The 22038-nt window shown below is 35.7% G+C and overlaps 1 protein-coding gene across 1 annotated transcript in view; it reads left to right on the top strand.

Moving 5' to 3' along the window:
- LOC106592162 (insulin-like growth factor 1 receptor) overlaps positions 1-22038 on the top strand; it is a 129545-nt gene that overhangs the window by 96787 nt on the left and 10720 nt on the right. The window contains exons 12-15 of the mRNA XM_045689791.1: positions 18879-18975; positions 19348-19418; positions 20270-20499; positions 21482-21589. Of these exons, the coding sequence (XP_045545747.1) occupies positions 18879-18975; positions 19348-19418; positions 20270-20499; positions 21482-21589 (506 nt within the window). The remainder of the gene's footprint in view (positions 1-18878; positions 18976-19347; positions 19419-20269; positions 20500-21481; positions 21590-22038) is intronic.

Genomic DNA, 22038 nt, shown 5'->3' with positions numbered 1-22038 from the left:
GTAATACCTTATCACATGTTAGTTAGTTAGTTAGTTGATACCAGTGTGGATGGAATACCTTATCACATGTTAGTTAGTTAATACCAGTGTGGATGGAATACCTTATCACATGTTAGTTAGTTAATACCAGTGTGTATGGAATACCTTATCACATGTTAGTTAGTTAGTTAGTTAGTTAGTTAGTTAGTTAGTTAGTTAATACCAGTGTGTATGGAATACCTTATCACATGTTAGTTAGTTAATACCAGTGTGTATGGAATACCTTATCACATGTTAGTTAGTTAGTTAATACCAGTGTGTATGGAATACCTTATCACATGTTTGTTAGTTAGTTAGTTAGTTAGTTAAATCCAGTGTGTATGGAATACCTTATCACATGTTAGTTAGTTAATACCAGTGTGTATGGAATACCTTATCACATGTTAGTTAGTTAATACCAGTGTGTATGGAATACCTTATCACATGTTAGTTGATACCAGTGTGTATGGAATACCTTATCACATGTTAGTTAATACCAGTGTGTATGGAATACCTTATCACATGTTAGTTGATACCAGTGTGTATGGAATACCTTATCACATGTTAATACCAGTGTGTATGGAATACCTTATCACATGTTAGTTAGTTAGTTAGTTAATACCAGTGTGTATGGAATACCTTATCACATGTTAGTTAGTTAGTTAATACCAGTGTGTATGGATTACCTTATCACATGTTAGTTAGTTAATACCAGTGTGAATGTAATACCTTATCACATGTTAGTTAGTTAGTTAGTTAATACCAGTGTGGATGGAATACCTTATCACATGTTAGTTAGTTAATACCAGTGTGGTTGGAATACCTTATCACATGTTAGTTAGTTAATACCAGTGTGTATGTAATACCTTATCACATGTTAGTTAGTTAATACCAGTGTGTATGGAATACCTTATCACATGTTAGTTAGTTAGTTAGTTAGTTAGTTAGTTAGTTAATACCAGTGTGTATGGAATACCTTATCACATGTTAGTTAGTTAATACCAGTGTGTATGGAATACCTTATCACATGTTAGTTAGTTAGTTAATACCAGTGTGTATGGAATACCTTATCACATGTTTGTTAGTTAGTTAGTTAGTTAGTTAAATCCAGTGTGTATGGAATACCTTATCACATGTTAGTTAGTTAAATCCAGTGTGTATGGAATACCTTATCACATGTTAGTTAGTTAATACCAGTGTGTATGGAATACCTTATCACATGTTAGTTGATACCAGTGTGTATGGAATACCTTATCACATGTTAGTTAATACCAGTGTGTATGGAATACCTTATCACATGTTAGTTGATACCAGTGTGTATGGAATACCTTATCACATGTTAATACCAGTGTGTATGGAATACCTTATCACATGTTAGTTAGTTAATACCAGTGTGTATGGAATACCTTATCACATGTTAGTTAGTTAATACCAGTGTGTATGGAATACCTTATCACATGTTAGTTAGTTAATACCAGTGTGTATGTAATACCTTATCACATGTTAGTTAATACCAGTGTGTATGGTATACCTTATCACATGTTAGTTAATACCAGTGTGTATGGAATACCTTATCACATGTTAGTTAGTTAGTTAGTTAGTTAGTTAGTTAATACCAGTGTGTATGGAATACCTTATCACATGTTAGTTAGTTAGTTAATACCAGTGTGTATGGAATACCTTATCACATGTTAATACCAGTGTGTATGGAATACCTTATCACATGTTAGTTAGTTAGTTAGTTAGTTAGTTAGTTAGTTAGTTAGTTAGTTAGTTAATACCAGTGTGTATGGAATACCTTATCACATGTTAGTTAGTTAATACCAGTGTGTATGGAATACCTTATCACATGTTAGTTAGTTAATACCAGTGTGTATGGAATACCTTATCACATGTTAGTTAGTTAATACCAGTGTGGATGGAATACCTTATCACATGTTAGTTAGTTAATACCAGTGTGGATGGAATACCTTATCACATGTTAGTTAGTTAATACCAGTGTGTATGTAATACCTTATCACATGTTAGTTAGTTAATACCAGTGTGTATGGAATACCTTATCACATGTTAGTTAATTAGTTAGTTAATACCAGTGTGTATGGAATACCTTATCACATGTTAGTTAGTTAATACCAGTGTGTATGGAATACCTCATCACATGTTAGTTAGTTAGTTAATACCAGTGTGTATGGAATACCTTATCACATGTTAGTTAGTTAGTTAATACCAGTGTGTATGGAATACCTTATCACATGTTAGTTAGTTAGTTAGTTAGTTAGTTAGTTAGTTAGTTAATACCAGTGTGGATGGAATACCTTAGCACATGTTAGTTAGTTAGTTAGTTAATACCAGTGTGGATAGAATACCTTATCACATGTTAGTTAGTTAATACCAGTGTGTATGGAATACCTTATCACATGTTAGTTAGTTAGTTAGTTAGTTAGTTAATACCAGTGTGGATGGAATACCTTAGCACATGTTAGTTAGTTAGTTAATACCAGTGTGGATGGAATACCTTATCACATGTTAGTTAGTTAGTTAATACCAGTGTGGATGGAATACCTTATCACATGTTAGTTAGTTAGTTAATACCAGTGTGTATGGATTACCTTATCACATGTTAGTTAGTTAATACCAGTGTGAATGTAATACCTTATCACATGTTAGTTAGTTAGTTAGTTAATACCAGTGTGGATGGAATACCTTATCACATGTTAGTTAGTTAATACCAGTGTGGATGGAATACCTTATCACATGTTAGTTAGTTAATACCAGTGTGGATGGAATACCTTAGCACATGTTAGTTAGTAAGTTAATACCAGTGTGGATGGAATACCTTATCACATGTTAGTTAGTTAGTTAGTTAATACCAGTGTGGATGGAATACCTTATCACATGTTAGTTAATACCAGTGTGTATGGATTACCTTATCACATGTTAGTTAGTTAGTTAATACCAGTGTGGATGGAATACCTTATCACATGTTAGTTAGTTAGTTAATACCAGTGTGGATGGAATACCTTATCACATGTTAGTTAGTTAGTTAATACCAGTGTGTATGGATTACCTTATCACATGTTAGTTAGTTAATACCAGTGTGAATGTAATACCTTATCACATGTTAGTTAGTTAGTTAGTTAATACCAGTGTGGATGGAATACCTTATCACATGTTAGTTAGTTAATACCAGTGTGTATGTAATACCTTATCACATGTTAGTTAGTTAATACCAGTGTGTATGGAATACCTTATCACATGTTAGTTAGTTAGTTAGTTAGTTAATACCAGTGTGTATGGAATACCTTATCACATGTTAGTTAGTTAGTTAGTTAGTTAGTTAATACCAGTGTGTATGGAATACCTTATCACATGTTAGTTAGTTAGTTAATACCAGTGTGTATGGAATACCTTATCACATGTTAGTTAATACCAGTGTGTATGGAATACCTTATCACATGTTAGTTGATACCAGTGTGTATGGAATACCTTATCACATGTTAATACCAGTGTGTATGGAATACCTTATCACATGTTAGTTAGTTAATACCAGTGTGTATGGAATACCTTATCACATGTTAGTTAGTTAATACCAGTGTGTATGGAATACCTTATCACATGTTAGTTAGTTAATACCAGTGTGTATGTAATACCTTATCACATGTTAGTTAATACCAGTGTGTATGGTATACCTTATCACATGTTAGTTAATACCAGTGTGTATGGAATACCTTATCACATGTTAGTTAGTTAATACCAGTGTGGATGGAATACCTTAGCACATGTTAGTTAGTTAGTTAATACCAGTGTGGATGGAATACCTTATCACGTGTTAGTTAGTTAGTTAGTTAATACCAGTGTGGATGGAATACCTTATCACATGTTAGTTAGTTAATACCAGTGTGTATGGATTACCTTATCACATGTTAGTTAGTTAGTTAGTTAGTTAGTTAGTTAATACCAGTGTGTATGGAATACCTTATCACATGTTAGTTAGTTAGTTAGTTAATACCAGTGTGTATGGAATACCTTATCACATGTTAGTTAGTTAATACCAGTGTGTATGGAATACCTCATCACATGTTAGTTAGTTAGTTAATACCAGTGTGTATGGAATACCTTATCACATGTTAGTTAGTTAGTTAGTTAATACCAGTGTGTATGGAATACCTTATCACATGTTAGTTAGTTAGTTAATACCAGTGTGTATGGAATACCTTATCACATGTTTGTTAGTTAGTTAGTTAGTTAGTTAGTTAAATCCAGTGTGTATGGAATACCTTATCACATGTTAGTTAGTTAATACCAGTGTGTATGGAATACCTTATCACATGTTAGTTAATACCAGTGTGTATGGAATACCTTATCACATGTTAGTTGATACCAGTGTGTATGGAATACCTTATCACATGTTAGTTAATACCAGTGTGTATGGAATACCTTATCACATGTTAGTTAGTTAATACCAGTGTGTATGGAATACCTTATCACATGTTAGTTAGTTAGTTAGTTAGTTAGTTAGTTAGTTAGTTAGTTAGTTAATACCAGTGTGTATGGAATACCTTATCACATGTTAGTTAGTTAGTTAGTTAATACCAGTGTGTATGGAATACCTTATCACATGTTAGTTAGTTAATACCAGTGTGTATGGAATACCTCATCACATGTTAGTTAGTTAGTTAATACCAGTGTGTATGGAATACCTTATCACATGTTAGTTAGTTAGTTAGTTAATACCAGTGTGTATGGAATACCTTATCACATGTTAGTTAGTTAGTTAATACCAGTGTGTATGGAATACCTTATCACATGTTTGTTAGTTAGTTAGTTAGTTAGTTAGTTAAATCCAGTGTGTATGGAATACCTTATCACATGTTAGTTAGTTAATACCAGTGTGTATGGAATACCTTATCACATGTTAGTTAATACCAGTGTGTATGGAATACCTTATCACATGTTAGTTGATACCAGTGTGTATGGAATACCTTATCACATGTTAGTTAATACCAGTGTGTATGGAATACCTTATCACATGTTAGTTAGTTAATACCAGTGTGTCTGGAATACCTTATCACATGTTAGTTAATACCAGTGTGTATGGAATACCTTATCACATGTTAGTTAGTTAATACCAGTGTGTATGTAATACCTTATCACATGTTAGTTAATACCAGTGTGTATGGTATACCTTATCACATGTTAGTTAATACCAGTGTGTATGGAATACCTTATCACATGTTAGTTAGTTAGTTAGTTTGTTAGTTAATACCAGTGTGTATGGAATACCTTATCACATGTTAGTTAGTTAGTTAATACCAGTGTGGATGGAATACCTTATCACATGTTAGTTAGTTAGTTAATACCAGTGTGGATGGAATACCTTATCACATGTTAGTTAGTTAGTTAATACCAGTGTGTATGGATTACCTTATCACATGTTAGTTAGTTAATACCAGTGTGAATGTAATACCTTATCACATGTTAGTTAGTTAGTTAGTTAATACCAGTGTGGATGGAATACCTTATCACATGTTAGTTAGTTAGTTAGTTAATACCAGTGTGGATGGAATACCTTATCACATGTTAGTTAGTTAATACCAGTGTGGATGGAATACCTTATCACATGTTAGTTAGTTAATACCAGTGTGGATGGAATACCTTAGCACATGTTAGTTAGTTAGTTAATACCAGTGTGGATTGAATACCTTATCACGTGTTAGTTAGTTAGTTAGTTAGTTAATACCAGTGTGGATGGAATACCTTATCACATGTTAGTTAGTTAGTTAATACCAGTGTGTATGGATTACCTTATCACATGTTAGTTAGTTAATACCAGTGTGAATGTAATACCTTATCACATGTTAGTTAGTTAGTTAGTTAATACCAGTGTGGATGGAATACCTTATCACATGTTAGTTAGTTAATACCAGTGTGGATGGAATACCTTATCACATGTTAGTTAGTTAATACCAGTGTGTATGTAATACCTTATCACATGTTAGTTAGTTAATACCAGTGTGTATGGAATACCTTATCACATGTTAGTTAGTTAGTTAGTTAGTTAGTTAGTTAATACCAGTGTGTATGGAATACCTTATCACATGTTAGTTAGTTAATACCAGTGTGTATGGAATACCTTATCACATGTTAGTTAGTTAATACCAGTGTGTATGGAATACCTTATCACATGTTAGTTAGTTAATACCAGTGTGTATGTAATACCTTATCACATGTTAGTTAATACCAGTGTGTATGGTATACCTTATCACATGTTAGTTAATACCAGTGTGTATGGAATACCTTATCACATGTTAGTTAGTTAGTTAATACCAGTGTGTATGGAATACCTTATCACATGTTAGTTAGTTAGTTAATACCAGTGTGGATGGAATACCTTATCACATGTTAGTTAGTTAGTTAATACCAGTGTGTATGGATTACCTTATCACATGTTAGTTAGTTAATACCAGTGTGAATGTAATACCTTATCACATGTTAGTTAGTTAGTTAGTTAATACCAGTGTGGATGGAATACCTTATCACATGTTAGTTAGTTAATACCAGTGTGGATGGAATACCTTATCACATGTTAGTTAGTTAATACCAGTGTGGATGGAATACCTTATCACATGTTAGTTAGTTAATACCAGTGTGGATGGAATACCTTATCACATGTTAGTTAGTTAATACCAGTGTGGATGGAATACCTTAGCACATGTTAGTTAGTTAGTTAGTTAATACCAGTGTGGATGGAATACCTTATCACATGTTAGTTAGTTAGTTAGTTAATACCAGTGTGGATGGAATACCTTATCACATGTTAGTTAGTTAGTTAATACCAGTGTGTATGGATTACCTTATCACATGTTAGTTAGTTAATACCAGTGTAAATGTAATACCTTATCACATGTTAGTTAGTTAGTTAGTTAATACCAGTGTGGATGGAATACCTTATCACATGTTAGTTAGTTAATACCAGTGTGGATGGAATACCTTATCACATGTTAGTTAGTTAATACCAGTGTGGATGGAATACCTTAGCACGTGTTAGTTAGTTAGTTAGTTAATACCAGTGTGGATGGAATACCTTAGCACATGTTAGTTAGTTAGTTAATACCAGTGTGGATGGAATACCTTATCACATGTTAGTTAGTTAGTTAGTTAATACCAGTGTGGATGGAATACCTTATCACATGTTAGTTAGTTAGTTAATACCAGTGTGGATGGAATACCTTATCACATGTTAGTTAGTTAATACCAGTGTGTATGGAATACCTTATCACATGTTAGTTAGTTAGTTAGTTAGTTAGTTAATACCAGTGTGTATGGAATACCTTATCACATGTTAGTTAGTTAGTTAGTTAATACCAGTGTGTATGGAATACCTTATCACATGTTAGTTAGTTAGTTAATACCAGTGTGTATGGAATACCTTATCACATGTTTGTTAGTTAGTTAGTTAGTTAGTTAGTTAGTTAAATCCAGTGTGTATGGAATACCTTATCACATGTTAGTTAGTTAATACCAGTGTGTATGGAATACCTTATCACATGTTAGTTAATACCAGTGTGTATGGAATACCTTATCACATGTTAGTTGATACCAGTGTGTATGGAATACCTTATCACATGTTAGTTAATACCAGTGTGTATGGAATACCTTATCACATGTTAGTTGATACCAGTGTGTATGGAATACCTTATCACATGTTAATACCAGTGTGTATGGAATACCTTATCACATGTTAGTTAGTTAATACCAGTGTGTCTGGAATACCTTATCACATGTTAGTTAGTTAATACCAGTGTGTATGGAATACCTTATCACATGTTAGTTAGTTAATACCAGTGTGTATGTAATACCTTATCACATGTTAGTTAATACCAGTGTGTATGGTATACCTTATCACATGTTAGTTAATACCAGTGTGTATGGAATACCTTATCACATGTTAGTTAGTTAGTTAGTTAGTTTGTTAGTTAATACCAGTGTGTATGGAATACCTTATCACATGTTAGTTAGTTAGTTAATACCAGTGTGGATGGAATACCTTATCACATGTTAGTTAGTTAGTTAATACCAGTGTGGATGGAATACCTTATCACATGTTAGTTAGTTAGTTAATACCAGTGTGTATGGATTACCTTATCACATGTTAGTTAGTTAATACCAGTGTGAATGTAATACCTTATCACATGTTAGTTAGTTAGTTAGTTAATACCAGTGTGGATGGAATACCTTATCACATGTTAGTTAGTTAATACCAGTGTGGATGGAATACCTTATCACATGTTAGTTAGTTAATACCAGTGTGGATGGAATACCTTAGCACATGTTAGTTAGTTAGTTAATACCAGTGTGGATTGAATACCTTATCACGTGTTAGTTAGTTAATACCAGTGTGGATGGAATACCTTATCACATGTTAGTTAGTTAGTTAATACCAGTGTGTATGGATTACCTTATCACATGTTAGTTAGTTAATACCAGTGTGAATGTAATACCTTATCACATGTTAGTTAGTTAGTTAGTTAATACCAGTGTGGATGGAATACCTTATCACATGTTAGTTAGTTAATACCAGTGTGGATGGAATACCTTATCACATGTTAGTTAGTTAATACCAGTGTGTATGTAATACCTTATCACATGTTAGTTAGTTAATACCAGTGTGTATGGAATACCTTATCACATGTTAGTTAGTTAGTTAGTTAGTTAGTTAGTTAGTTAATACCAGTGTGTATGGAATACCTTATCACATGTTAGTTAGTTAGTTAGTTAATACCAGTGTGTATGGAATACCTTATCACATGTTAGTTAGTTAGTTAATACCAGTGTGTATGGAATACCTTATCACATGTTTGTTAGTTAGTTAGTTAGTTAGTTAGTTAGTTAAATCCAGTGTGTATGGAATACCTTATCACATGTTAGTTAGTTAGTTAGTTAGTTAGTTAGTTAGTTAGTTAATACCAGTGTGGATGGAATACCTTAGCACATGTTAGTTAATACCAGTGTGGATGGAATACCTTATCACATGGTTAGTTAATACCAGTGTGTATGGATTACCTTATCACATGTTAGTTAGTTAATACCAGTGTGAATGTAATACCTTATCACATGTTAGTTAGTTAGTTAGTTAATACCAGTGTGGATGGAATACCTTATCACATGTTAGTTAGTTAATACCAGTGTGGATGGAATACCTTATCACATGTTAGTTAGTTAATACCAGTGTGGATGGAATACCTTAGCACATGTGTTAGTTAGTTAGTTAATACCAGTGTGGATGGAATACCTTATCACATGTTATTAGTTAGTTAGTTAATACCAGTGTGGATGGAATACCTTATCACATGTTAGTTAGTTAGTTAATACCAGTGTGTATGGAATACCTTATCACATGTTAGTTAGTTAGTTAGTTAGTTAGTTAGTTAATACCAGTGTGGATGGAATACCTTAGCACATGTTAGTTAGTTAGTTAATACCAGTGTGGATGGAATACCTTATCACATGTTAGTTAGTTAGTTAATACCAGTGTGTATGGATTACCTTATCACATGTTAGTTAGTTAATACCAGTGTGAATGTAATACCTTATCACATGTTAGTTAGTAGTTAGTTAGTTAATACCAGTGTGGATGGAATACCTTATCACATGTTAGTTAGTTAATACCAGTGTGGATGGAATACCTTATCACATGTTAGTTAGTTAATACCAGTGTGGATGGAATACCTTAGCACATGTTAGTTTGTTAGTTAATACCAGTGTGGATTGAATACCTTATCACGTGTTAGTTAGTTAGTTAGTTAATACCAGTGTGGATGGAATACCTTATCACATGTTAGTTAGTTAGTTAGTTAATACCAGTGTGTATGGATTACCTTATCACATGTTAGTTAGTTAATACCAGTGTGAATGTAATACCTTATCACATGTTAGTTAGTTAGTTAGTTAATACCAGTGTGGATGGAATACCTTATCACATGTTAGTTAGTTAATACCAGTGTGGATCGAATACCTTATCACATGTTAGTTAGTTAATACCAGTGTGTATGGAATACCTTATCACATGTTAGTTAGTTAGTTAGTTAATACCAGTGTGTATGGAATACCTTATCACATGTTAGTTAGTTAGTTAATACCAGTGTGTATGGAATACCTTATCACATGTTTGTTAGTTAGTTAGTTAGTTAGTTAGTTAAATCCAGTGTGTATGGAATACCTTATCACATGTTAGTTAGTTAATACCAGTGTGTATGGAATACCTTATCACATGTTAGTTAATACCAGTGTGTATGGAATACCTTATCACATGTTAGTTGATACCAGTGTGTATGGAATACCTTATCACATGTTAGTTAATACCAGTGTGTATGGAATACCTTATCACATGTTAGTTGATACCAGTGTGTATGGAATACCTTATCACATGTTAATACCAGTGTGTATGGAATACCTTATCACATGTTAGTTAGTTAATACCAGTGTGTATGGAATACCTTATCACATGTTAGTTAGTTAATACCAGTGTGTATGGAATACCTTATCACATGTTAGTTAGTTAATACCAGTGTGTATGTAATACCTTATCACATGTTAGTTAATACCAGTGTGTATGGTATACCTTATCACATGTTAGTTAATACCAGTGTGTATGGAATACCTTATCACATGTTAGTTAGTTAGTTAGTTAGTTAATACCAGTGTGTATGGAATACCTTATCACATGTTAGTTAGTTAGTTAATACCAGTGTGGATGGAATACCTTATCACATGTTAGTTAGTTAGTTAATACCAGTGTGGATGGAATACCTTATCACATGTTAGTTAGTTAGTTAATACCAGTGTGTATGGATTACCTTATCACATGTTAGTTAGTTAATACCAGTGTGAATGTAATACCTTATCACATGTTAGTTAGTTAGTTAGTTAATACCAGTGTGGATGGAATACCTTATCACATGTTAGTTAGTTAGTTAATACCAGTGTGGATGGAATACCTTATCACATGTTAGTTAGTTAGTTAATACCAGTGTGTATGGATTACCTTATCACATGTTAGTTAGTTAGTTAATACCAGTGTGGATGGATTACCTTATCACATGTTAGTTAGTTAATACCAGTGTGGATGGAATACCTTAGCACATGTTAGTTAGTTAGTTAATACCAGTGTGGATGGAATACCTTATCACATGTTAGTTAGTTAGTTAATACCAGTGTGTATGGAATACCTTATCACGTGTTAGTTAGTTAATACCAGTGTGGATGTAATACCTTATCACATGTTAGTTAGTTAGTTAGTTAATACCAGTGTGGATGGAATACCTTATCACATGTTAGTTAGTTAATACCAGTGTGAATGGAATACCTTATCACATGTTAGTTAGTTAATACCAGTGTGGATGTAATACCTTATCACATGGTTAGTTAGTTAATACCAGTGTGGATGGAATACCTTATCACATGTTAGTTAGTTAATACCAGTGTGTATGGAATACCTTATCACATGTTAGTTAGTTAATACCAGTGTGTATGGAATACCTTATCACATGTTAGTTAGTTAGTTAGTTAGTTAGTTAGTTAGTTAGTACCAGTGTGTATGGAATACCTTATCACATGTTAGTTAGTTAGTTAGTTAGTTAATACCAGTGTGTATGGAATACCTTATCACATGTTAGTTAGTTAGTTAATACCAGTGTGTATGGAATACCTTATCACATGTTTGTTAGTTAGTTAGTTAGTTAGTTAGTTAAATCCAGTGTGTATGGAATACCTTATCACATGTTAGTTAGTTAATACCAGTGTGTATGGAATACCTTATCATGTTAGTTAATACCAGTGTGTATGGAATACCTTATCACATGTTAGTTGATACCAGTGTGTATGGAATACCTTATCACATGTTAGTTAATACCAGTGTGTATGGAATACCTTATCACATGTTAGTTGATACCAGTGTGTATGGAATACCTTATCACATGTTAGTTGATACCAGTGTGTATGGAATACCTTATCACATGTTAGTTAGTTAATACCAGTGTGTCTGGAATACCTTATCACATGTTAGTTAGTTAATACCAGTGTGTATGGAATACCTTATCACATGTTAGTTAGTTAATACCAGTGTGTATGTAATACCTTATCACATGTTAGTTAATACCAGTGTGTATGGTATACCTTATCACATGTTAGTTAATACCAGTGTGTATGGAATACCTTATCACATGTTAGTTAATGTTAGTTAATACCAGTGTGGATGGAATACCTTATCACATGTTAGTTAGTTAGTTAATACCAGTGTGGATGGAATACCTTATCACATGTTAGTTAGTTAGTTAATACCAGTGTGGATGGAATACCTTATCACATGTTAGTTAGTTAGTTAATACCAGTGTGTATGGATTACCTTATCACATGTTAGTTAGTTAATACCAGTGTGAATGTAATACCTTATCACATGTTAGTTAGTTAGTTAGTTAATACCAGTGTGGATGGAATACCTTATCACATGTTAGTTAGTTAATACCAGTGTGGATGGAATACCTTATCACATGTTAGTTAGTTAATACCAGTGTGGATGGAATACCTTAGCACATGTTAGTTAGTTAGTTAATACCAGTGTGGATTGAATACCTTATCACGTGTTAGTTAGTTAGTTAGTTAGTTAGTTAATACCAGTGTGGATGGAATACCTTATCACATGTTAGTTAGTTAGTTAATACCAGTGTGTATGGATTACCTTATCACATGTTAGTTAGTTAATACCAGTGTGAATGTAATACCTTATCACATGTTAGTTAGTTAGTTAGTTAATACCAGTGTGGATGGAATACCTTATCACATGTTAGTTAGTTAATACCAGTGTGGATGGAATACCTTATCACATGTTAGTTAGTTAATACCAGTGTGTATGTAATACCTTATCACATGTTAGTTAGTTAATACCAGTGTGTATGGAATACCTTATCACATGTTAGTTAGTTAGTTAGTTAGTTAGTTAATACCAGTGTGTATGGAATACCTTATCACATGTTAGTTAGTTAGTTAGTTAATACCAGTGTGTATGGAATACCTTATCACATGTTAGTTAGTTAGTTAGTTAATACCAGTGTGTATGGAATACCTTATCACATGTTTGTTAGTTAGTTAGTTAGTTAGTTAGTTAGTTAGTTAAATCCAGTGTGTATGGAATACCTTATCACATGTTAGTTAGTTAAATCCAGTGTGTATGGAATACCTTATCACATGTTAGTTAGTTAATACCAGTGTGTATGGAATACCTTATCACATGTTAGTTAATACCAGTGTGTATGGAATACCTTATCACATGTTAGTTAATACCAGTGTGTATGGAATACCTTATCACATGTTAGTTAGTTAATACCAGTGTGGATGGAATACCTTATCACATGTTAGTTAGTTAATACCAGTGTGGATGGAATACCTTAGCACATGTTAGTTAGTTAGTTAATACCAGTGTGGATGGAATACCTTATCACATGTTAGTTAGTTAGTTAGTTAATACCAGTGTGGATGGAATACCTTATCACATGTTAGTTAGTTAGTTAGTTAGTTAATACCAGTGTGGATGGAATACCTTATCACATGTTAGTTAGTTAATACCAGTGTGGATGGAATACCTTATCACATGTTAGTTAGTTAATACCAGTGTGGATGGAATACCTTAGCACATGTTAGTTAGTTAGTTAATACCAGTGTGGATTGAATACCTTATCACGTGTTAGTTAGTTAGTTAGTTAATACCAGTGTGGATGGAATACCTTATCACATGTCAGTTAGTTAGTTAATACCAGTGTGTATGGATTACCTTATCACATGTTAGTTAGTTAATACCAGTGTGAATGTAATACCTTATCACATGTTAGTTAGTTAGTTAGTTGATACCAGTGTGGATGGAATACCTTATCACATGTTAGTTAGTTAATACCAGTGTGGATGGAATACCTTATCACATGTTAGTTAGTTAATACCAGTGTGTATGGAATACCTTATCACATGTTAGTTAGTTAGTTAGTTAGTTAGTTAGTTAGTTAGTTAGTTAATACCAGTGTGTATGGAATACCTTATCACATGTTAGTTAGTTAATACCAGTGTGTATGGAATACCTTATCACATGTTAGTTAGTTAGTTAATACCAGTGTGTATGGAATACCTTATCACATGTTTGTTAGTTAGTTAGTTAGTTAGTTAAATCCAGTGTGTATGGAATACCTTATCACATGTTAGTTAGTTAATACCAGTGTGTATGGAATACCTTATCACATGTTAGTTAGTTAATACCAGTGTGTATGGAATACCTTATCACATGTTAGTTGATACCAGTGTGTATGGAATACCTTATCACATGTTAGTTAATACCAGTGTGTATGGAATACCTTATCACATGTTAGTTGATACCAGTGTGTATGGAATACCTTATCACATGTTAATACCAGTGTGTATGGAATACCTTATCACATGTTAGTTAGTTAGTTAGTTAATACCAGTGTGTATGGAATACCTTATCACATGTTAGTTAGTTAGTTAATACCAGTGTGTATGGATTACCTTATCACATGTTAGTTAGTTAATACCAGTGTGAATGTAATACCTTATCACATGTTAGTTAGTTAGTTAGTTAATACCAGTGTGGATGGAATACCTTATCACATGTTAGTTAGTTAATACCAGTGTGGTTGGAATACCTTATCACATGTTAGTTAGTTAATACCAGTGTGTATGTAATACCTTATCACATGTTAGTTAGTTAATACCAGTGTGTATGGAATACCTTATCACATGTTAGTTAGTTAGTTAGTTAGTTAGTTAGTTAGTTAATACCAGTGTGTATGGAATACCTTATCACATGTTAGTTAGTTAATACCAGTGTGTATGGAATACCTTATCACATGTTAGTTAGTTAATACCAGTGTGTATGGAATACCTTATCACATGTTTGTTAGTTAGTTAGTTAGTTAGTTAAAACCAGTGTGTATGGAATACCTTATCACATGTTAGTTAGTTAATACCAGTGTGTATGGAATACCTTATCACATGTTAGTTAGTTAATACCAGTGTGTATGGAATACCTTATCACATGTTAGTTGATACCAGTGTGTATGGAATACCTTATCACATGTTAGTTAATACCAGTGTGTATGGAATACCTTATCACATGTTAGTTGATACCAGTGTGTATGGAATACCTTATCACATGTTAATACCAGTGTGTATGGAATACCTTATCACATGTTAGTTAGTTAATACCAGTGTGTATGGAATACCTTATCACATGTTAGTTAGTTAATACCAGTGTGTATGGAATACCTTATCACATGTTAGTTAGTTAATACCAGTGTGTATGTAATACCTTATCACATGTTAGTTAATACCAGTGTGTATGGTATACCTTATCACATGTTAGTTAATACCAGTGTGTATGGAATACCTTATCAAATGTTAGTTAGTTAGTTAGTTAGTTAGTTAGTTAATACCAGTGTGTATGGAATACCTTATCACATGTTAGTTAGTTAGTTAATACCAGTGTGTATGGAATACCTTATCACATGTTAATACCAGTGTGTATGGAATACCTTATCACATGTTAGTTAGTTAGTTAGTTAGTTAGTTAGTTAGTTAGTTAGTTAGTTAATACCAGTGTGTATGGAATACCTTATCACATGTTAGTTAGTTAATACCAGTGTGTATGGAATACCTTATCACATGTTAGTTAGTTAATACCAGTGTGTATGGAATACCTTATCACATGTTAGTTAGTTAATACCAGTGTGTATGTAATACCTTATCACATGTTAGTTAATACCAGTGTGTATGGTATACCTTATCACATGTTAGTTAATACCAGTGTGTATGGAATACCTTATCACATGTTAGTTAGTTAGTTAGTTAGTTAGTTAGTTAGTTAATACCAGTGTGTATGGAATACCGTATCACATGTTAGTTAGTTAGTTAATACCAGTGTGTATGGAATACCTTATCACATGTTAATACCAGTGTGTATGGAATACCTTATCACATGTTAGTTAGTTAGTTAGTTAGTTAGTTAGTTAGTTAATACCAGTGTGTATGGAATACCTTATCACATGTTAGTTAGTTAATACCAGTGTGTATGGAATACCTTATCACATGTTAGTTAGTTAATACCAGTGTGTATGGAATACCTTATCACATGTTAGTTAGTTAGTTAATACCAGTGTGTATGGAATACCTTATCACATGTTAGTTAGTTAGTTAATACCAGTCTGTATGTAATACCTTATCACATGTTAGTTAATACTAGTGTGAATGGAATACCTTATCACATGTTAGTTAATACCAGTGTGTATGGAATACCTTATCACATTTTAGTTAATACCAGTGTGTATGGAATACCTTATCACATTTTAGTTAATACCAGTGTGTATGGAATACCTTATCACATGTTAATACCAGTGTGTATGGAATACCTTATCACATGTTAGTTAGTTAATACCAGTGTGTATGTAATACCTTATCACATGTTAGTTAATACCAGTGTGTATGGTATACCTTATCACATGTTAGTTTATACCAGTGTGTATGGAATACCTTATCACATGTTAATACCAGTGTGTATGGAATACCTTATAGTTAGTTAGTTAATACCAGTGTGTATGGAATACCTTATCACATGTTAGTTAGTTAATACCAGTGTGTATGGAATACCTTATCACATGTTAGTTAATACCAGTGTGAATGTAATACCTTATCACATGTTAGTTAATACCAGTGTGTATGGAATACCTTATCACATGTTAGTTAATACCAGTGTGTATGGAATACCTTATCACATGTTAGTTAGTTAGTTAGTTAGTTAGTTAGTTAATACCAGTGTGTATGGAATACCTTATCACATGTAGTTAGTTAGTTAATACCAGTGTGTATGGAATACCTTATCACATGTTAGTTTATACCAGTGTGTATGGAATACCTTATCACATGTTAGTTAGTTAGTTAGTTAGTTAATACCAGTGTGTATGGAATACCTTATCACATGTTAGTTAGTTAGTTAATACCAGTGTGTATGGAATACCTTATCACATGTTAGTTAATACTAGTGTGAATGGAATACCTTATCACATGTTAGTTAATACCAGTGTGTATGGAATACCTTATCACATGTTAGTTAGTTAATACCAGTGTGTATGGAATACCTTATCACATGTTAGTTAATAACTTCTTACATCTAGACGTTCCGCTAGCGGAACACCGCTCCAATATCCAATGATAGGGCGTGGCGCGAAATACAAACTCCTCGAAATTTCCATTTTTCAAACATATGACTATTTTGCACCATTTTAAAGACAAGACTCTCCTTTATCTAACCACACTGTCCGATTTCCAAAAGGCTTTACAACGAAAACAAAACATTAGATTATGTCAGGAGAGTACCCAGCCAGAAATAATCAGACACCCATTTTTCAAGCTAACATATAATGTCACAAAAACCAAAACCACAGCTAAATGCAGCACTAACCTTTGATGATCTTTATCAGATGACACTCCTAGGACATTATGTTATACAATACATGCATGTTTTGTTCAATGAAGTTCATATTTATATCAAAACCAGCTTTTTACATTAGCATGTGACGTTCAGAACTAGCATTCCCACCGAACACTTCTGGTGAATTTACTAAATTACTCACGATAAACTTTCACAAAAAACAGAACAATTATTTTAAGAATTATAGATACAGAACTCCTTTATGCAATCGCGGTGTCCGATTTTAAAATAGCTTTTCGGTGAAAGCACATTTTGCAATATTCTGAGTAGATAGCCCGGCCATCACAGGCTAGCTATTTTGACACCCACCAAGTTTGGTACTCACCAAACTCAGATTTACTATAAGAAAAATTGGATTACCTTTGCTGTTCTTTGTCAGAATGCACTCCCAGGACTTCTACTTCAACAACAAATGTTGGTTTGGTTCCAAATAATCGATAGTTATATCCAAATAGTGCCGTTTTGTTCGTGCGTTCAAGACACTATCCGAAGGGTAACGCGACCGCGCGTATTGTGACAAAAGATTTAAAAATATTCCATTACTGTACTTCGAAGCATGTCAAACGCTGTTTAAAATAAATTTGTATGCGTTTTTTTCTCGTAAAATAGCGATAATATTCCGAACGGGAGTCGTTGTTTTCGTTCAAAGACTGAAAAAGTAAAATGGACTCTTCACGTCCACGCGCGCACACCGTCTCATTGTTCTCAGATCGACCACTATCCAAGTGCGCTACTGTTTTTCATCCATGGACTGCAAAGTCATCATTCAACGTTCTTGCGCCTTCTGAGAGCCTATGGGAGCCTTAGAAAGTGTCACGTTACAGCAGAGATCCTCTGTTTTCAATAAGGAGGCTAAAGAAGGCCAAGAAATGGTCAGAGAGGGCACTTCCTGTTTGGAATCTTCTCAGGTTTTGGCCTGCCATATGAGTTCTGTTATACTCACAGACACCATTCAAACAGTTTTAGAAACTTTAGGGTGTTTTCTATCCAAATCAAACAATTATATGCATATTCTAGTTTCTGGGCAGGAGTAATAAACAGATTAAATCGGGTACGTTTTTTATCCGGCCGTGAAAATACTGCCCCCTATCCATAACAGGTTAATACCAGTGTGTATGGAATACCTTATCACATGTTAGTTAGTTAATACCAGTGTGTATGGAATTCCTTATCACATGTTAATGCCAGTGTGTATGGAATACCTTATCACATGTTAGTTAACACCAGTGTGTATGGAATACCTGTATTCTACTGTATTTAATGTCTCTCCTGGTCCACCAGTGTAATACTGTATTTAATGTGTCTCCTGGTCCACCAGGTTATGAGAACCATCTCTACGTCATGATCTTTGTTCCCATGGTAGCCGTCCTGATCATCTGTCTACTGGCCACGTTCACCATCATCAACAGGAAGAAGTAAGTCTGTTTGTCTCTGTCTCCGTCTCTGTCTCTATGCCAGTCCTGTGACGGCGTCATTGGTCTGAACATGGCTGGAGTGTGGTGCACTACTTTAGACCAGAGCCCACAGAGAAGTGCACTATATAGGGAATAGGGTGCCATAGTGCTCTGGTCTAAAGTAGTGCACTATATAGGGAATAGGGTGCCATAGTGCTCTGGTCTATAGTAGTGCACTATATAGAGAATAGGGTGCCGTTTGGGATGCTGTGTAACGCTGCTAACCCTGTGTGTGTGTGTGTGTGTGTGTGTGTGTGTGTGTGTGTGTGTGTGTGTGTGTGTGTGTGTGTGTGTGTGTGTGTGTGTGTGTGTGTGTGTGTGGTGTGTCTACAGGAACAGTGACAGACTGGGGAATGGAGTTCTGTACGCATCAGTCAACCCTGAATACTTCAGCGCTGCAGAGAGTAAGTACCTGTAGTCAGACCACATCACCTGAGACAGGAATGACCTGTAGTCTGACCACATCACCTGATAGACAGGAAGTACCTGTAGTCTGACCACATCACCTGATAGACAGGAAGTACCTGTAGTCTGACCACATCACCTGATAGACAGAGAGGAAGTACCTGTAGTCTGACCACATCACCTGATAGACAGAGAGGAAGTACCTGTAGTCAGACCACACAAGTACCTTTTAAGTTAGTTAGTAAGCTAGATGAATGGGGGGTAGTGGGGGTGTGGTACTGTGATATAGTTGTCTGGTAACCCTCTCCTCTCCTCCAGTGTATATACCAGATGAATGGGGGGTAGTGGGGGTGTAGTACTGTGATATAGTTGTCTGGTAACCCTCTCCTCTCCTCCAGTGTATATACCAGATGAATGGGGGTTAGTGGGGGTGTAGTACTGTGATATAGTTGTCTGGTAACCCTCTCCTCTCCTCCAGTGTATATACCAGATGAATGGGGGGTAGTGGGGGTGTAGTACTGTGATATAGTTGTCTGGTAACCCTCTCCTCTCCTCCAGTGTATATACCAGATGAATGGGGGGTAGTGAGGGTGTAGTACCGTGATATAGTTGTCTGGTAACCCTCTCCTCCAGATGAATGAGGGTTAGTGGGGGTGTAGTACTGTGATATAGTTGTCTGGTAACCCTCTCCTCTCCTCCAGTGTATATACCAGATGAATGGGGGTTAGTGGGGGTGTAGTACTGTGATATAGTTGTCTGGTAACCCTCTCCTCTCCTCCAGTGTATATACCAGATGAATGGGGTGTAGTACTGTGATATAGTTGTCTGGTAACCCTCTCCTCTCCTCTAGTGTATGTACCAGATGAATGGGAGGTGCTGAGGGAGAAGATCACGATGAACAGAGAGCTGGGTCAGGGGTCGTTCGGCATGGTGTACGAGGGCGTCGCTAAGGGAGTTGTCAAGGACGAGCCAGAGACGTGCGTGGCCATAAAGACGGTGAACGAGTCGGCCAGCATGAGAGAGAGAATAGAGTTCCTCAATGAAGCTTCCGTCATGAAGGAGTTCAGCTGTCACCACGTGGTACGCCACACACACACACACACACACACACACACACACACACACACACACACACAGTGTGGTACGACACACACAGTGTGGTACGACACACACACACACACACACACACACAGTGTGGTACGACACATACACACACACACACAGTGTGGTACGACACACACACACACACACACACACACACACACACAGCGTGGCACGACACACACACAGAGTGTGGTATGATACAGGACACGAAAATACAGCGGACAGATACATTGAGACAACATAAGGCATAATACCTCATTCTCCACACCCCCTGTCCTGTCTAGATGTTGACCTGATCCCTGTCCTGTCTAGATGTTGACCTGATGCTCCCCCCCTGTCCTGTCTAGATGTTGACCTGATGCTCCCCCCCTGTCCTGTCTAGATGTTGACCTGATGCTCCCCCCCTGTCCTGTCTAGATGTTGACCTGATGCTCCCCCCCTGTCCTGTCTAGATGTTGACCTGATGCTCCCCCCTGTCCTGTCTAGATGTTGACCTGATGCTCCTTCCCTGTCCTGTCTAGATGTTGACCTGATGCTCCTTCCCCCGTCCTGTCTAGATGTTGACCTGATGCTCCCCCCCTGTCCTGTCTAGATGTTGACCTGATGCTCCCCCCGTCCTGTCTAGATGTTGACCTGATTCTCTCCCTGTCCTGTCTAGATGTTGACCTGATGCTCCCCCTGTCCTGTCTAGATGTTGACCTGATGCTCCCCCTGTCCTGTCTAGATGTTGACCTGATGCTCCACACCCCCTGTCCTGTCTAGATGTTGACCTATCGCTCCCCCTGTCCTGTCTAGATGTTGACCTGATGCTCCCCCTGTCCTGTCTAGATGTTGACCTATAACTCCACACCCCCTTTCCTGACTTATGTTTCTGTGAACAAATGAGGAGCCCACTGTTTGTCAGTTCAGGATGTGGGCTCTGACCATTGATGTCATTTGTGTGCTGTGATTGGTGCAGGTGCGTCTGCTGGGTGTGGTTTCGCAGGGCCAGCCCACCTTGGTTATCATGGAGCTGATGACTAAAGGAGATCTGAAGAGCCACCTGAGGTCACTACGGGCTAAAGACGTAAGTTACCTTCCCCTCATCCTGACCCCTACCACCTAGCCACCTGAGGTCACTACGGGCTAAAGACGTAAGTTACCTTCCCCTCATCCTGACCCCTACCACCTAGCCACCTGAGGTCACTACGGGCTAAAGACGTAAGTAACCTTCCCCTCATCCTGACCCCTACCACCTAGTCACCTGAGGTCACTACGGGCTAAAGACGTAAGTTACCTACCCCTAACCCCTACCACCTAGCGACCTGAGGTCACTACAGGCTAAAGACGTAAGTTACCTACCCCTAACCCCTACCACCTAAAGTCACTACGGGCTAAAGACGTAAGTTACTTACCCCTAACCCCTACCACCTAGCCACCTGAGGTCACTACGGGCTAAAGACGTAAATTATCTAACCCCTCATCCTAATCCCTCATCCTGACCCCTACCACCTGAGGTCACATAAAAATCGAATT

The sequence above is a fragment of the Salmo salar genome, chromosome ssa11, assembly GCF_905237065.1.
Source record: "Salmo salar chromosome ssa11, Ssal_v3.1, whole genome shotgun sequence".
Taxonomy (NCBI): Eukaryota; Metazoa; Chordata; class Actinopteri; order Salmoniformes; family Salmonidae; genus Salmo; species Salmo salar.
This window is presented reverse-complemented; position numbering and strand designations above follow the sequence as displayed.